The following is a 16,346-nucleotide window of genomic DNA, read 5'->3' on the forward strand; positions in this document are numbered from 1 at the left end:
ACCACATGAGTTGGCTATAACAGCACAAACAGACACCGATCAGCTATCAGGCTCCAGTACACACTCAAAGTGACACATTTTGGTATACTATTGTATAGTAATATTACACAGCATCACATCTATGTCAATGTATTGTAAAGTGCAGTAGTGTTTCTTATCCTGTTGCTGGGGACACAAATGGGTGTACATTGTTGTTGTTTTTGCCCTAAAACGAACACACCCGATTTCACTAATCAAAGGCTTGATGATGAGTTGATTAGTGGAATCGTCTGTGTAGTACTAGGGGGGGGGGGGTCTACAATGTGCATCCATTTGGGTCCCCAGGACAAAGACACACAGGTATGATGTAAACATTGGAGAAGAGAGAGGACCCACTTGGTGATCTGTATGAACCCGCAGGAGGCAGCAGCGTGGAGGGGAGTCCATCCTTCATTGTCCCCTCTGTTCACATCACTCCCACTCTCCACCAGGAACTGGACCATCTCTGCATTCTCATCTATACACGCCTGGAGAAGACAGGACACACACGATCAAACGCTGAATCAGACAGGAGACACACATGATCAAACGCTGAATCAGACAGGAGACACACGATCAAACGCTGAATCAGACAGGAGACATGTGATCAAATGCTGAATCAGACAGGAGACACGATCAAATGCTGAATCAGACAGGACAGGAGACACGTGATCAAACACTGAATCAGACAGGACAGGAGACACGTGATCAAACGCTGAATCAGACAGGACAGGAGACACATGATCAAACGCTGAATCAGACAGGAGACACGTGATCAAACGCTGAATCAGACAGGACAGGAGACACGATCAAATGCTGAATCAGACAGGACAGGAGACACATGATCAAACGCTGAATCAGACAGGACAGGACAGGAGACAAATGATCAAACGCTGAATCAGACAGGAGACACGATCAAACGCTGAATCAGACAGGAGACACATGATCAAACGCTGAATCAGACAGGAGACACATGATCAAACGCTGAATCAGACAGGACAGAACACACATGATCAAACGCTGAATCAGACAGGAGATAAACGATCAATCGCTGAATCAGACAGGAGACACATGATCAAACGCTGAATCAGACAGGAGACACATGATCAAATGCTGAATCAGACAGGAGACACATGATCAAATGCTGAATCAGACAGGAGACACACGATCAAACGCTGAATCAGACAGGAGACACGTGATCAAACGCTGAATCAGACAGGACAGGAGACACGTGATCAAAAGCTGAATCAGACAGGACAGGAGACACACGATCAAACGCTGAATCAGACAGGAGACACATGATCAAACGCTGAATCAGACAGGACAGGAGACACGTGATCAAAAGCTGAATCAGACAGGACAGGAGACACGTGGTCAAACACTGAATCAGACAGGACAGGAGACACGTGATCAAATACTGAATCTTGACACATTGATTAAAACCCTTTTTCTCATCCTAGAGATTGGCCATAGATATTTGATGTTCCAATGTCTAAGTGGGTTACTGGGTTGGAGCATGGTGCTAGAAACACCAGGGTTGTTGGTTCAACTCCAAGGTGAATAAATACGGTCACTATCAATGTTTGCATTTGTGTCTCTTTGGATTAAAATAATCAGATAAATTAGCATATTTCTTCTTCTGGACTAATTTGGACTATATGGGGCAGTAGTCTGTCTACAGATGACTATGTAGGGCAGTAGTCTGCCTAATGTGGACTATATGGGGCAGTAGTCTGCCTACAGAGGACTATGTAGGGCAGTACTCTGACTATGTAGGGCAGTAGTCTGCCTACAGAGGACTATGTAGGGCAGTAGTCTGCCTACCGTGGACTACGTAGGGCAGTAGTCTCTCTACCGTGGACTATGTAGGGTAGTAGTCTGCCTACCGTGGACTACGTAGGGCAGTAGTCTCTCTGCCGTGGACTATGTAGGGTAGTAGTCTGCCTACCGTGGACTATGTAGGGCAGTAGTCTGCCTACTGTGGACTAGGTAGGGCAGTAGTCTGACTATGTAGGGCAGTAGTCAGCCTACTGTGGACTATATAGGGCAGTAGTCTGACTATGTAGGGCAGTAGTCTGGCTACTGTGGACTATTTGGGCAGTAGTCTGACTATGTAGGGCAGTAGTCTGACTATGTAGGGCAGTAGTCTGCCTACTGTGGACTACGTAGGCCAGCAGTCTGCCTACTGTGGACTAGGTAGGGCAGTAGTCTGACTATGTAGGGCAGTAGTCAGCCTACTGTGGACTATATAGGGCAGTAGTCTGACTATGTAGGGCAGTAGTCTGGGTACTGTGGACTATTTGGGCAGTAGTCTGACTATGTAGGGCAGTAGTCTGCCTACTGTGGACTACGTAGGCCAGTAGTCTGCCTACTGTGGACTATATAGGGCAGTAGTCTGACTATATAGGGCAGTAGTCTGACTATATGGGGCAGTAGTCTGCCTACAGAGGACTATGTAGGGCAGTAGTCTGCCTAATGTGGACTATATGGGGCAGTAGTCTGCCTACAGAGGACTATGTAGGGCAATAGCCTGACTATGCAGGGCAGTAGACGACTATGTAGGGCAGTAGTCTGCCTACAGAGGACTATGTAGGGCAGTAGTCAGCCTTACCGAGGACTATGTAGGGCAATAGTCAGCCTACTGTGGACTTTGTAGGGCAGTAGTCTGACTATGTAGGGCAGTAGTCGACTATATAGGGCAGTAGTCTGCCTACAGAGGACCATGTAGGGCAGTAGTCTGCCTTACAGAGGACTATGTAGGGCAGTAGTCTGCCTACTGTGGACTATGTAGGGCAGTAGTCTGCCTACCGTGGACTATGTAGGGCAGCAGTCTGACTATGTAGGGCAGTAGTCAGCCTACTGTGGACTATTTTGGCAGTAGTCTGACTATGTAGGGCAGTAGTCTGACTATGTAGGGGAGAAGTCTGCCTACTGTGAACTATGTACGGCATTAGACTGACTACGTAGGGCAGTAGTCTGCCTACTGTGGAATATTTGGGCAGTAGTCTGACTATGTAGGGCAGTAATCTGCCTCCTGTGGACTACGTAGGCCAGTAGTCGGCCTACTGTGGACTATATAGGGCAGTAGTCTGACTATATAGGGCAGTAGTCTGTCAACCATGGACTATGTAGGGCAGTAGTTTGCCTACTGTGGACTACGTAGGGCAGTAGTCTGTCTACTGTGGACTACGTAGGGCAGTAGTCTGACTATATAGGGCAGTAGTCTTTCTACTGTGGACTACGTAGGGCAGTAGTCTGCCTACTGTGGACTATGTAGGGCAGTAGTCTGACTATATAGGGCAGTAGTCTGTCAACCATGGACTATGTAGGGCAGTAGTTTGCCTACTGTGGACTATGTAGGGCAGTAGTCTGTCTACTGTGGAATATTTGGGCAGTAGTCTGACTATGTAGGGCAGTAATCTGCCTCCTGTGGACTACGTAGGCCAGTAGTCGGCCTACTGTGGACTATATAGGGCAGTAGTCTGACTATATAGGGCAGTAGTCTGTCAACCATGGACTATGTAGGGCAGTAGTTTGCCTACTGTGGACTACGTAGGGCAGTAGTCTGTCTACTGTGGACTATGTAGGGCAGTAGTCTGCCTACTGTGGACTATGTAGGGCAGTAGTCTGCCTACTGTGGACTACGTAGGGCAGTAGTCTGACTATGTAGGGCAGTAGTCTGCCTACCGTGGACTATGTAGGGCAGTAGTCTGACTACTGTGGAGTATATAAGGCAGAAGTCTGGCTATGTAAGGCAGCATTCTGACTATGTAGGGCAGCAGTCTGACTATGTAGGGCAGCAGTCTGACTATGTAGGGCAGCAGTCTGACTATGTAGGGCAGTAGTCTGACTACTGTGGAATATATAGGGCAGAAGTCTGACTATGTAGGGGAGAAGTCTGCCTACTGTGAACTATGTACGGCAGTAGACTGACTACGTAGGGCAGTAGTCTGCCTACTGTGAAATATTTGGGCAGTAGTCTGACTATGTAGGGCAGTAGTCTATGTAGGGGAGAAGTCTGCCTACTGTGAACTATGTACGGCAGTAGACTGACTACGTAGGGCAGTAGTCTGCCTACTGTGGAATATTTGGGCAGTAGTCTGACTATATAGGGCAGTAGTCTGTCAACCATGCACTATGTAGGGCAGTAGTTTGCCTACTGTGGACTACGTAGGGCAGTAGTCTGTCTACTGTGGACTACGTAGGGCAGTAGTCTGCCTACTGTGGACTATGTAGGGCAGTAGTCTGACTATATAGGGCAGTAGTCTGTCAACTGTGGACTACGTAGGGCAGTAGTCTGCCTACTGTGGACTATGTAGGGCAGTAGTCTGACTATATAGGGCAGTAGTCTGTCAACCATGGACTATGTAGGGCAGTAGTTTGCCTACTGTGGACTACGTAGGGCAGTAGTCTGTCTACTGTGGAACATTTGGGCAGTAGTCTGACTATGTAGGGCAGTAATCTGCATCCTGTGGACTACGTAGGCCAGTAGTCGGCCTACTGTGGACTATATAGGGCAGTAGTCGACTATATAGGGCAGTAGTCTGTCAACCATGGACTATGTAGGGCAGTAGTTTGCCTACTGTGGACTACGTAGGGCAGTAGTCTGTCTACTGTGGACTACGTAGGGCAGTAGTCTGCCTACTGTGGACTATGTAGGGCAGTAGTCTGCCTACTGTGGACTACGTAGGGCAGTAGTCTGACTGTGTAGGGCAGTAGTCTGCCTACCGTGGACTATGTAGGCCAGCAGTCTGCCTACTGTGGACTAGGTAGGGCAGTAGTCTGACTATGTAGGGCAGTAGTCAGCCTACTGTGGACTATATAGGGCAGTAGTCTGACTATGTAGGGCAGTAGTCTGGGTACTGTGGACTATTTGGGCAGTAGTCTGACTATGTAGGGCAGTAGTCTGACTATGTAGGGCAGTAGTCTGCCTACTGTGGACTACGTAGGCCAGTAGTCTGCCTACTGTGGACTATATAGGGCAGTAGTCTGACTATATAGGGCAGTAGTCTGACTATATGGGGCAGTAGTCTGCCTACAGAGGACTATGTAGGGCAGTAGTCTGCCTAATGTGGACTATATGGGGCAGTAGTCTGCCTACAGAGGACTATGTAGGGCAATAGCCTGACTATGCAGGGCAGTAGACGACTATGTAGGGCAGTAGTCTGCCTACAGAGGACTATGTAGAGCAGTAGTCAGCCTTACAGAGGACTATGTAGGGCAATAGTCTGCCTACTGTGGACTACGTAGGCCAGTAGTCTGCCTACTGTGGACTATATAGGGCAGTAGTCTGACTATGTAGGGCAGTAGTCGACTATATAGGGCAGTAGTCTGCCTACAGAGGACCATGTAGGGCAGTAGTCTGCCTTACAGAGGACTATGTAGGGCAATAGTCAGCCTACTGTGGACTATGTAGGGCAGTAGTCTGCCTAACGTGGACTATGCAGGGCAGAAGTCTGACTATGTAGGGCAGTAGTCTGCCTACTGTGGACTATGTAGGGCAGTAGTCTGCCTACCGTGGACTATGTAGGGCAGCAGTCTGACTATGTAGGGCAGTAGTCAGCCTACTGTGGACTATTTTGGCAGTAGTCTGACTATGTAGGGCAGTAGTCTGACTATGTAGGGGAGAAGTCTGCCTACTGTGAACTATGTACGGCAGTAGACTGACTACGTAGGGCAGTAGTCTGCCTACTGTGAAATATTTGGGCAGTAGTCTGACTATGTAGGGCAGTAGTCTGACTATGTAGGGGAGAAGTCTGCCTACTGTGAACTATGTACGGCAGTAGACTGACTACGTAGGGCAGTAGTCTGCCTACTGTGGAATATTTGGGCAGTAGTCTGACTATGTAGGGCAGTAATCTGCCTCCTGTGGACTACGTAGGCCAGTAGTCGGCCTACTGTGGACTATATAGGGCAGTAGTCTGACTATATAGGGCAGTAGTCTGTCAACCATGGACTATGTAGGGCAGTAGTTTGCCTACTGTGGACTACGTAGGGCAGTAGTCTGTCTACTGTGGAATATTTGGGCAGTAGTCTGACTATGTAGGGGAGAAGTCTGCCTACTGTGAACTATGTACGGCAGTAGACTGACTATGTAGGGCAGTAGTTTGCCTACTGTGGACTACGTAGGGCAGTAGTCTGTCTACTGTGGAACATTTGGGCAGTAGTCTGACTATGTAGGGCAGTAATCTGCATCCTGTGGACTACGTAGGCCAGTAGTCGGCCTACTGTGGACTATATAGGGCAGTAGTCGACTATATAGGGCAGTAGTCTGTCAACCATGGACTATGTAGGGCAGTAGTTTGCCTACTGTGGACTACGTAGGGCAGTAGTCTGTCTACTGTGGACTACGTAGGGCAGTAGTCTGCCTACTGTGGACTATGTAGGGCAGTAGTCTGCCTACTGTGGACTACGTAGGGCAGTAGTCTGACTGTGTAGGGCAGTAGTCTGCCTACCGTGGACTATGTAGGCCAGCAGTCTGCCTACTGTGGACTAGGTAGGGCAGTAGTCTGACTATGTAGGGCAGTAGTCAGCCTACTGTGGACTATATAGGGCAGTAGTCTGACTATGTAGGGCAGTAGTCTGGGTACTGTGGACTATTTGGGCAGTAGTCTGACTATGTAGGGCAGTAGTCTGACTATGTAGGGCAGTAGTCTGCCTACTGTGGACTACGTAGGCCAGTAGTCTGCCTACTGTGGACTATATAGGGCAGTAGTCTGACTATATAGGGCAGTAGTCTGACTATATGGGGCAGTAGTCTGCCTACAGAGGACTATGTAGGGCAGTAGTCTGCCTAATGTGGACTATATGGGGCAGTAGTCTGCCTACAGAGGACTATGTAGGGCAATAGCCTGACTATGCAGGGCAGTAGACGACTATGTAGGGCAGTAGTCTGCCTACAGAGGACTATGTAGAGCAGTAGTCAGCCTTACAGAGGACTATGTAGGGCAATAGTCTGCCTACTGTGGACTACGTAGGCCAGTAGTCTGCCTACTGTGGACTATATAGGGCAGTAGTCTGACTATGTAGGGCAGTAGTCGACTATATAGGGCAGTAGTCTGCCTACAGAGGACCATGTAGGGCAGTAGTCTGCCTTACAGAGGACTATGTAGGGCAATAGTCAGCCTACTGTGGACTATGTAGGGCAGTAGTCTGCCTAACGTGGACTATGCAGGGCAGAAGTCTGACTATGTAGGGCAGTAGTCTGCCTACTGTGGACTATGTAGGGCAGTAGTCTGCCTACCGTGGACTATGTAGGGCAGCAGTCTGACTATGTAGGGCAGTAGTCAGCCTACTGTGGACTATTTTGGCAGTAGTCTGACTATGTAGGGCAGTAGTCTGACTATGTAGGGGAGAAGTCTGCCTACTGTGAACTATGTACGGCAGTAGACTGACTACGTAGGGCAGTAGTCTGCCTACTGTGAAATATTTGGGCAGTAGTCTGACTATGTAGGGCAGTAGTCTGACTATGTAGGGGAGAAGTCTGCCTACTGTGAACTATGTACGGCAGTAGACTGACTACGTAGGGCAGTAGTCTGCCTACTGTGGAATATTTGGGCAGTAGTCTGACTATGTAGGGCAGTAATCTGCCTCCTGTGGACTACGTAGGCCAGTAGTCGGCCTACTGTGGACTATATAGGGCAGTAGTCTGACTATATAGGGCAGTAGTCTGTCAACCATGGACTATGTAGGGCAGTAGTTTGCCTACTGTGGACTACGTAGGGCAGTAGTCTGTCTACTGTGGAATATTTGGGCAGTAGTCTGACTATGTAGGGGAGAAGTCTGCCTACTGTGAACTATGTACGGCAGTAGACTGACTACGTAGGGCAGTAGTCTGCCTACTGTGGAATATTTGGGCAGTAGTCTGACTATGTAGGGCAGTAATCTGCCTCCTGTGGACTACGTAGGCCAGTAGTCGGCCTACTGTGGACTATATAGGGCAGTAGTCTGACTATATAGGGCAGTAGTCTGTCAACCATGGACTATGTAGGGCAGTAGTTTGCCTACTGTGGACTACGTAGGGCAGTAGTCTGTCTACTGTGGAATATTTGGGCAGTAGTCTGACTATGTAGGGCAGTAATCTGCCTCCTGTGGACTACGTAGGCCAGTAGTCGGCCTACTGTGGACTATATAGGGCAGTAGTCTGACTATATAGGGCAGTAGTCTGTCAACCATGGACTATGTAGGGCAGTAGTCTGTCTACTGTGGACTACGTAGGGCAGTAGTCTGCCTACTGTGGACTACGTAGGGCAGTAGTCTGCCTACTGTGGACTATGTAGGGCAGTAGTCTGCCTACTGTGGACTACGTAGGGCAGTAGTCTGACTGTGTAGGGCAGTAGTCTGCCTACCGTGGACTATGTAGGGCAGTAGTCTGACTACTGTGGAGTATATAGGGCAGAAGTCTGGCTATGTAAGGCAGCATTCTGACTATGTAGGGCAGCAGTCTGACTATGTAGGGCAGCAGTCTGACTATGTAGGGCAGCAGTCTGACTATGTAGGGCAGTAGTCTGACTACTGTGGAGTATATAGGGCAGTAGTCTGACTATGTAGGGCAGTAGTCTGACTATGTAGGGCAGCAGTCTGACTATGTAGGGCAGCAGTCTGACTATGTAGGGCAGTAGTCTGCCTACTGTGGACTATGTAGGGCAGTAGTCTGCCTACTGTGGACTACGTAGGGCAGTAGTCTGACTATGTAGGGCAGTAGTCTGCCTACCGTGGACTATGTAGGGCAGTAGTCTAACTACTGTGGAGTATATAGGGCAGAAGTCTGGCTATGTAAGGCAGCATTCTGACTATGTAGGGCAGCAGTCTGACTATGTAGGGCAGCAGTCTGACTATGTAGGGCAGCAGTCTGACTATGTAGGGCAGTAGTCTGACTACTGTGGAGTATATAGGGCAGAAGTCTGACTATGTAAGGCAGCATTCTGACTATGTAGGGCAGCAGTCTGACTATGTAGGGCAGCAGTCTGACTATGTAGGGCAGTAGTCTGACTACTGTGGAGTATATAGGGCAGTAGTCTGACTATGTAGGGCAGTAGTCTGACTATGTAGGGCAGCAGTCTGACTATGTAGGGCAGTATTCTGTCACCTGTGGACTATGTAGGGCAGTAGTCTGCCTACCGTGGACTATGTAGGGCAGTAGTCTGACTACTGTGGAGTATATAGGGCAGAAGTCTGGCTATGTAAGGCAGCATTCTGACTATGTAGGGCAGCAGTCTGACTATGTAGGGCAGCAGTCTGACTATGTAGGGCAGCAGTCTGACTATGTAGGGCAGCAGTCTGACTATGTAGGGCAGTAGTCTGACTATGTAGGGCAGTAGTCTGACTACTGTGGAGTATATAGGGCAGTAGTCTGACTATGTAGGGCAGCAGTCTGACTATGTAGGGCAGCAGTCCGACTATGTAGGGCAGTAGTCTGACTGCTGTGGAGTATATAGGGCAGTAGTCCGACTATGTAGGGCAGCAGTCTGACTATGTAGGGCAGCAGTCCGACTATGTAGGGCAGCAGTCCGACTATGTAGGGCAGCAGTCCGACTATGTAGGGCAGCAGTCCGACTATGTAGGGCAGCAGTCCGACTATGTAGGGCAGTAGTCTGACTATGTAGGGCAGTAGTCTGGCTATGTAGGGCAGTAGTCTGGCTATGTAGGGCAGTAGTCTGACTATGTAGGGCAGTAGTCTGACTATGTAGGGCAACAGTCTGACTATGTAGGGCAGCAGTCTGACTATGTAGGGCAGTAGTCTGTCTACTGTGGACTATGTAGGGCAGTAGTCTGCCTACCGTGGACTATGTAGGGCAGTAGTCTGACTACTGTGGAGTATATAGGGCAGAAGTCTGGCTATGTAGGGCAGCAGTCTGACTATGTAGGGCAGTAGTCTGACTACTGTGGAGTATATAGGGCAGTAGTCTGACTATGTAGGGCAGCAGTCTGACTATGTAGGGCAGCAGTCCGACTATGTAGGGCAGCAGTCTGACTATGTAGGGCAGTAGTCTGACTACTGTGGAGTATATAGGGCAGTAGTCTGACTATGTAGGGCAGCAGTCCGACTATGTAGGGCAGCAGTCCGACTATGTAGGGCAGCAGTCCGACTATGTAGGGCAGCAGTCCGACTATGTAGGGCAGCAGTCCGACTATGTAGGGCAGCAGTCCGACTATGTAGGGCAGCAGTCCGACTATGTAGGGCAGCAGTCCGACTATGTAGGGCAGCAGTCCGACTATGTAGGGCAGCAGTCCGACTATGTAGGGCAGCAGTCCGACTATGTAGGGCAGCAGTCCGACTATGTAGGGCAGCAGTCCGACTATGTAGGGCAGCAGTCCGACTATGTAGGGCAGCAGTCCGACTATGTAGGGCAGCAGTCCGACTATGTAGGGCAGCAGTCCGACTATGTAGGGCAGCAGTCCGACTATGTAGGGCAGCAGTCCGACTATGTAGGGCAGCAGTCCGACCATGTAGGGCAGCAGTCCGACTATGTAGGGCAGCAGTCCGACTATGTAGGGCAGCAGTCCGACTATGTAGGGCAGCAGTCCGACTATGTAGGGCAGCAGTCCGACTATGTAGGGCAGCAGTCCGACTATGTAGGGCAGCAGTCCGACTATGTAGGGCAGCAGTCCGACTATGTAGGGCAGCAGTCTGACTATGTAGGGCAGTAGTCTGACTACTTGGCAGACACGAGTAAGTGTTTCTGTTTTATTTCCAGCTATCCAGGAGTGTGCCCACTTGATTAGCGGTCACCCCTGGACAGCTGACTTTAGGTAGGTAGCTCATTAAAGAAACAGACACTTGTAAAAACTGTGTTTGTCTGTGGATAGAAGGTACTAGGTAGACAGAGACATTCTGCTTGACACACCTGGCAGAAATACAGCTCACACCAAGAGATTTTAGATTTGATTCCAAAAGGTTCATAACAGAGGAGAAGCATGTCTAATTGTTGCCTTGCCCATTTTTTATCCATTGGTTTATTTGTCAGAGACCATGCCCAACAAATATAGCTCCAGATGTAGCTACACACAGTAGTTCATTTCCATCTGCAGGGGAAATAGCATGCAGGGTATGATTTGGGACGCAACCCTAACAGTCCTATGTCCAAGAACTTATCTAAAAGCTAACTGGTGTTGTTGTTGAGACCAGACCGCACTGCGTTATGGGTAATAACAACCCATGCCTTATCTAGAAAAGAAAGAAACTCCCGACCTCACACTAAACCACTAACTCCTGATCTCACACTAAACCACTAAACCATTAACTCCTGATCTCACACTAAACCACTAACTCCTGACCTCACACTAAACCATTAACTCCTGACCTCACACTAAACCACTAAACCATTAACTCCTGACCTCACACTAAACCACTAAACCACTAACTCCTGACCTCACACTAAACCACTAACTCCTGATCTCAAACTAAACCACTAAACCATTAACTCCTGACCTCACACTAAACCACTAACTCCTGATCTCACACTAAACCACTAAACCACTAACTCCTGACCTCACACTAAACCACTAACTCCTGATCTCACACTAAACCACTAAACCATTAACTCCTGATCTCACACTAAACCACTAACTCCTGATCTCACACTAAACCACTAACTCCTGATCTCACACTAAACCACTAACTCCTGATCTCACACTAAACCACAAAACCACCAACTCCTGATCTCACACTAAACCACTAAACCATTAACTCCTGATCTCACACTAAACCATTAACTCCTGATCTCACACTAAACCACTAACTCCTTATCTCACACTAAACCACTAAACCACTAACTCCTGACCTCACACTAAACCACAAACTCCTGAACTCACACTAAACCACTAACCATTAACACCTGATCTCACACTAAACCACTAAACCACTAACTCCTGATCTCACACTAAACCATTAACTCCTGATCTCACACTAAACCACCAACTCCTGATCTCACACTAAACCATTAACTCCTGATCTCACACTAAACCACTAAACCACGAAACCATTAACTCCTGATCTCACACTAAACCACTAAACCATTAACTCCTGATCTCACACTAAACCATTAACTCCTGATCTCACACTAAACCACTAACTCCCGATCTCACACTAAACCACTAAACCACTAAACCATTAACCCCTGATCTCACACTAAACCACTAACTCCTGATCTCACACTAAACCACTAACTCCTGATCTCACACTAAACCACTAACTCCCGATCTCACACTAAACCACTAAACCACTAAACCATTAACCCCTGATCTCACACTAAACCACTAACTCCTGATCTCACACTAAACCACTAACTCCTGATCTCACACTAAACCACTAACTCCTGATCTCACACTAAACCACTAACTCCTGATCTCACACTAAACCACTAACTCCTGATCTCACACTAAACCACTAAACCATTAACTCCTGATCTCACACTAAACCACTAACTCCTGATCTCACACTAAACCACTAACTCCTGATCTCACACTAAACCACTAACTCCTGATCTCACACTAAACCACTAACTCCTTATCTCACACTAAACCACTAACTCCTGATCTCACACTAAACCACTAACTCCTGATCTCACACTAAACCACTAACTCCTGATCTCACACTAAACCACTAACTCCTGATCTCACACTAAACCACTAACTCCTGATCTCACACTAAACCACTAAACCACTAACTCCTGATCTCACACTAAACCACTAACTCCTGATCTCACACTAAACCACTAAACCATTAACTCATGATCTCACACTAAACCACTAAACCACTAACTCCTGATCTCACACTAAACCACTAACTCCTGACCTCACACTAAACCACTAACTCCTGATCTCACACTAAACCACTAACCATTAACACCTGATCTCACACTAAACCACTAAACCACTAACTCCTGATCTCACACTAAACCATTAACTCCTGATCTCACACTAAACCACTAAACCACCAACTCCTGATCTCACACTAAACCACTAAACCATTAACTCCTGATCTCACACTAAACCATTAACTCCTGATCTCACACTAAACCATTAACTCCTGATCTCATACTAAACCACTAAACCACTAAACCACGAAACCATTAACTCCTGATCTCACACTAAACCACTAAACCATTAACTCCTGATCTCACACTAAACCACTAACTCCTGATCTCACACTAAACCACTAACTCCTGATCTCACACTAAACCACTAACTCCTGATCTCACACTAAACCACTAACTCCTGATCTCACACTAAACCACTAACTCCTGATCTCACACTAAACCACTAACTCCTAATCTCACACTAAACCACTAACTCCTAATCTCACACTAAACCACTAACTCCTAATCTCACACTAAACCATTACCTCCTGATCTCACACTAAACCACTAACTCCTGATCTCACACTAAACCACTAACTCCTTATCTCACACTAAACCATTAACTCCTGATCTCACACTAAACCACTAAACCACCAACTCCTGATCTCACACTAAACCACTAAACCATTAACTCCTGATCTCACACTAAACCATTAACTCCTGATCTCACACTAAACCACGAAACCATTAACTCCTGATCTCACACTAAACCACTAAACCATTAACTCCTGATCTCACACTAAACCATTAACTCCTGATCTCACACTAAACCACTAACTCCCGATCTCACACTAAACCACTAACTCCCGATCTCACACTAAACCACTAACTCCTGATCTCACACTAAACCACTAACTCCTGATCTCACACTAAACCACTAACTCCCGATCTCACACTAAACCACTAAACCACTAAACCATTAACCCCTGATCTCACACTAAACCACTAACTCCTGATCTCACACTAAACCATTAACTCCTGATCTCACACTAAACCACTAACTCCTGATCTCACACTAAACCACTAACTCCTGATCTCACACTAAACCACTAAACCATTAACTCCTGATCTCACACTAAACCACTAACTCCTGATCTCACACTAAACCACTAAACCACCAACTCCTGATCTCACACTAAACCACTAACTCCTGATCTCACACTAAACCACTAACTCCTGATCTCACACTAAACCACTAACTCCTTATCTCACACTAAACCACTAACTCCTGATCTCACACTAAACCACTAACTCCTGATCTCACACTAAACCACTAAACCAATAACTCCTGATCTCACACTAAACCACTAACTCCTGATCTCACACTAAACCACTAAACCACTAACTCCTGATCTCACACTAAACCACTAACTCCTGATCTCACACTAAACCACTAAACCATTAACTCCTGATCTCACACTAAACCACTAAACCACTAACTCCTGATCTCACACTAAACCACTAAACCACTAACTCCTGACCTCACACTAAACCACTAACTCCTGATCTCACACTAAACCACTAACCATTAACACCTGATCTCACACTAAACCACTAAACCACTAACTCCTGATCTCACACTAAACCATTAACTCCTGATCTCACACTAAACCACTAAACCACCAACTCCTGATCTCACACTAAACCACTAAACCATTAACTCCTGATCTCACACTAAACCATTAACACCTGATCTCACACTAAACCACTAAACCACGAAACCATTAACTCCTGATCTAACACTAAACCACTAAACCATTAACTCCTGATCTCACACTAAACCACTAACTCCTGATCTCACACTAAACCACTAACTCCTGATCTCACACTAAACCACTAACTCCTGATCTCACACTAAACCACTAACTCCTGATCTCACACTAAACCACTAACTCCTGATCTCACACTAAACCACTAACTCCTGATCTCACACTAAACCATTAACTCCTGATCTCACACTAAACCACTAACTCCTGATCTCACACTAAACCACTAACTCCTTATCTCACACTAAACCATTAACTCCTGATCTCACACTAAACCATTAACTCCTGATCTCACACTAAACCACTAAACCATTAACTCCTGATCTCACACTAAACCACTAACTCCTGATCTCACACTAAACCACTAACTCCTGATCTCACACTAAACCACTAAACCATTAACTCCTGATCTCACACTAAACCACTAAACCATTAACTCCTGATCTCACACTAAACCACTAAACCACTAAACCATTAACTCCTGATCTCACACTAAACCACTAAACCACTAACTCCTGACCTCACACTAAACCACTAACTCCTGATCTCACACTAAACCATTAACTCCTGATCTCACACTAAACCACCAAACCACTAACTCCTGATCTCACACTAAACCACCAAACCATTAACTCCTGATCTCACACTAAACCACTAACTCCTGATCTCACACTAAACACTAAACCACTAAACCATTAACTCCTGATCTCACACTAAACCACTAGCTCCTGATCTCACACTAAACCATTAACTCCTGATCTCACACTAAACCACTAACTCCTGATCTCACACTAAACCACTAAACCATTAACTCCTGACCTCACACTAAACCACTAAACCACTAACTCCTGATCTCACACTAAACCACTAACTCCTGATCTCACACTAAACCACTAACTCCTGATCTTACACTAAACCACTAACTCCTGATCTTACACTAAACCATTAACTCCTGATCTCACACTAAACCACTAACTCCTGATCTCACACTAAACAACTAACTCCTGATCTCACACTAAACCACTAAACCACTAACTCCTGATCTCACACTAAACCACTAAACCATTAACTCCTGACCTCACACTAAACCACTAACTCCTGATCTCACACTAAACCACTAAACCACTAACTCCTGATCTCACACTAAACCACTAACTCCTGATCTCACACTAAACCATTAACTCCTGACCTCACACTAAACCACTAACTCCTGATCTCACACTAAACCACTAAACCACTAACTCCTGATCTCACACTAAACCACTAACTCCTGATCTCACACTAAACCACTAACTCCTGATCTCACACTAAACCACTAACTCCTGATCTCACACTAAACCACCAAACCATTAACTCCCGATCTCACACTAAACCACTAACTCCTGATTACACACTAAACCACTAACTCCCGATCTCACACTAAACCATTAACTCCCGATCTCACACTAAACCACTAACTCCCGATCTCACACTAAACCACTAACTCCTGATCTCACACTAAACCATTAACTCCTTATCTCACACTAAACCATTAACTCCTGATCTCACACTAAACCACTAACTCCTGATCTCACACTAAACCACTAAACCACTAACTCCTGATCTCACACTAAACCACTAACTCCTGATCTTACACTAAACCATTAACTCCTGATCTTACACTAAACCATTAACTCCTTATCTCACACTAAACCATTAACTC

The 16,346-nt window shown here is 46.6% G+C and overlaps 1 protein-coding gene across 10 annotated transcripts in view; it reads right to left on the reverse strand.

Annotated features, from left to right (window-relative positions):
- LOC129856186 (protein phosphatase 1 regulatory subunit 12A-like) overlaps positions 1 to 16,346 on the reverse strand; it is a 75,205-nt gene that overhangs the window by 49,789 nt on the left and 9,070 nt on the right. For all 10 annotated transcript variants that reach the window (XR_008759613.1, XR_008759616.1, XR_008759618.1 and 7 more), the window contains exon 2: positions 376 to 506. Coding sequence is in view for 3 of the 10 variants with exons in the window: in XM_055924295.1 (XP_055780270.1) it covers positions 376 to 506 (131 nt within the window). In the remaining 7 variants the exon portion in view is untranslated. The remainder of the gene's footprint in view (positions 1 to 375; positions 507 to 16,346) is intronic.

This window comes from Salvelinus fontinalis, chromosome 5 (assembly GCF_029448725.1).
Source record: "Salvelinus fontinalis isolate EN_2023a chromosome 5, ASM2944872v1, whole genome shotgun sequence".
NCBI lineage: Eukaryota > Metazoa > Chordata > Actinopteri > Salmoniformes > Salmonidae > Salvelinus > Salvelinus fontinalis.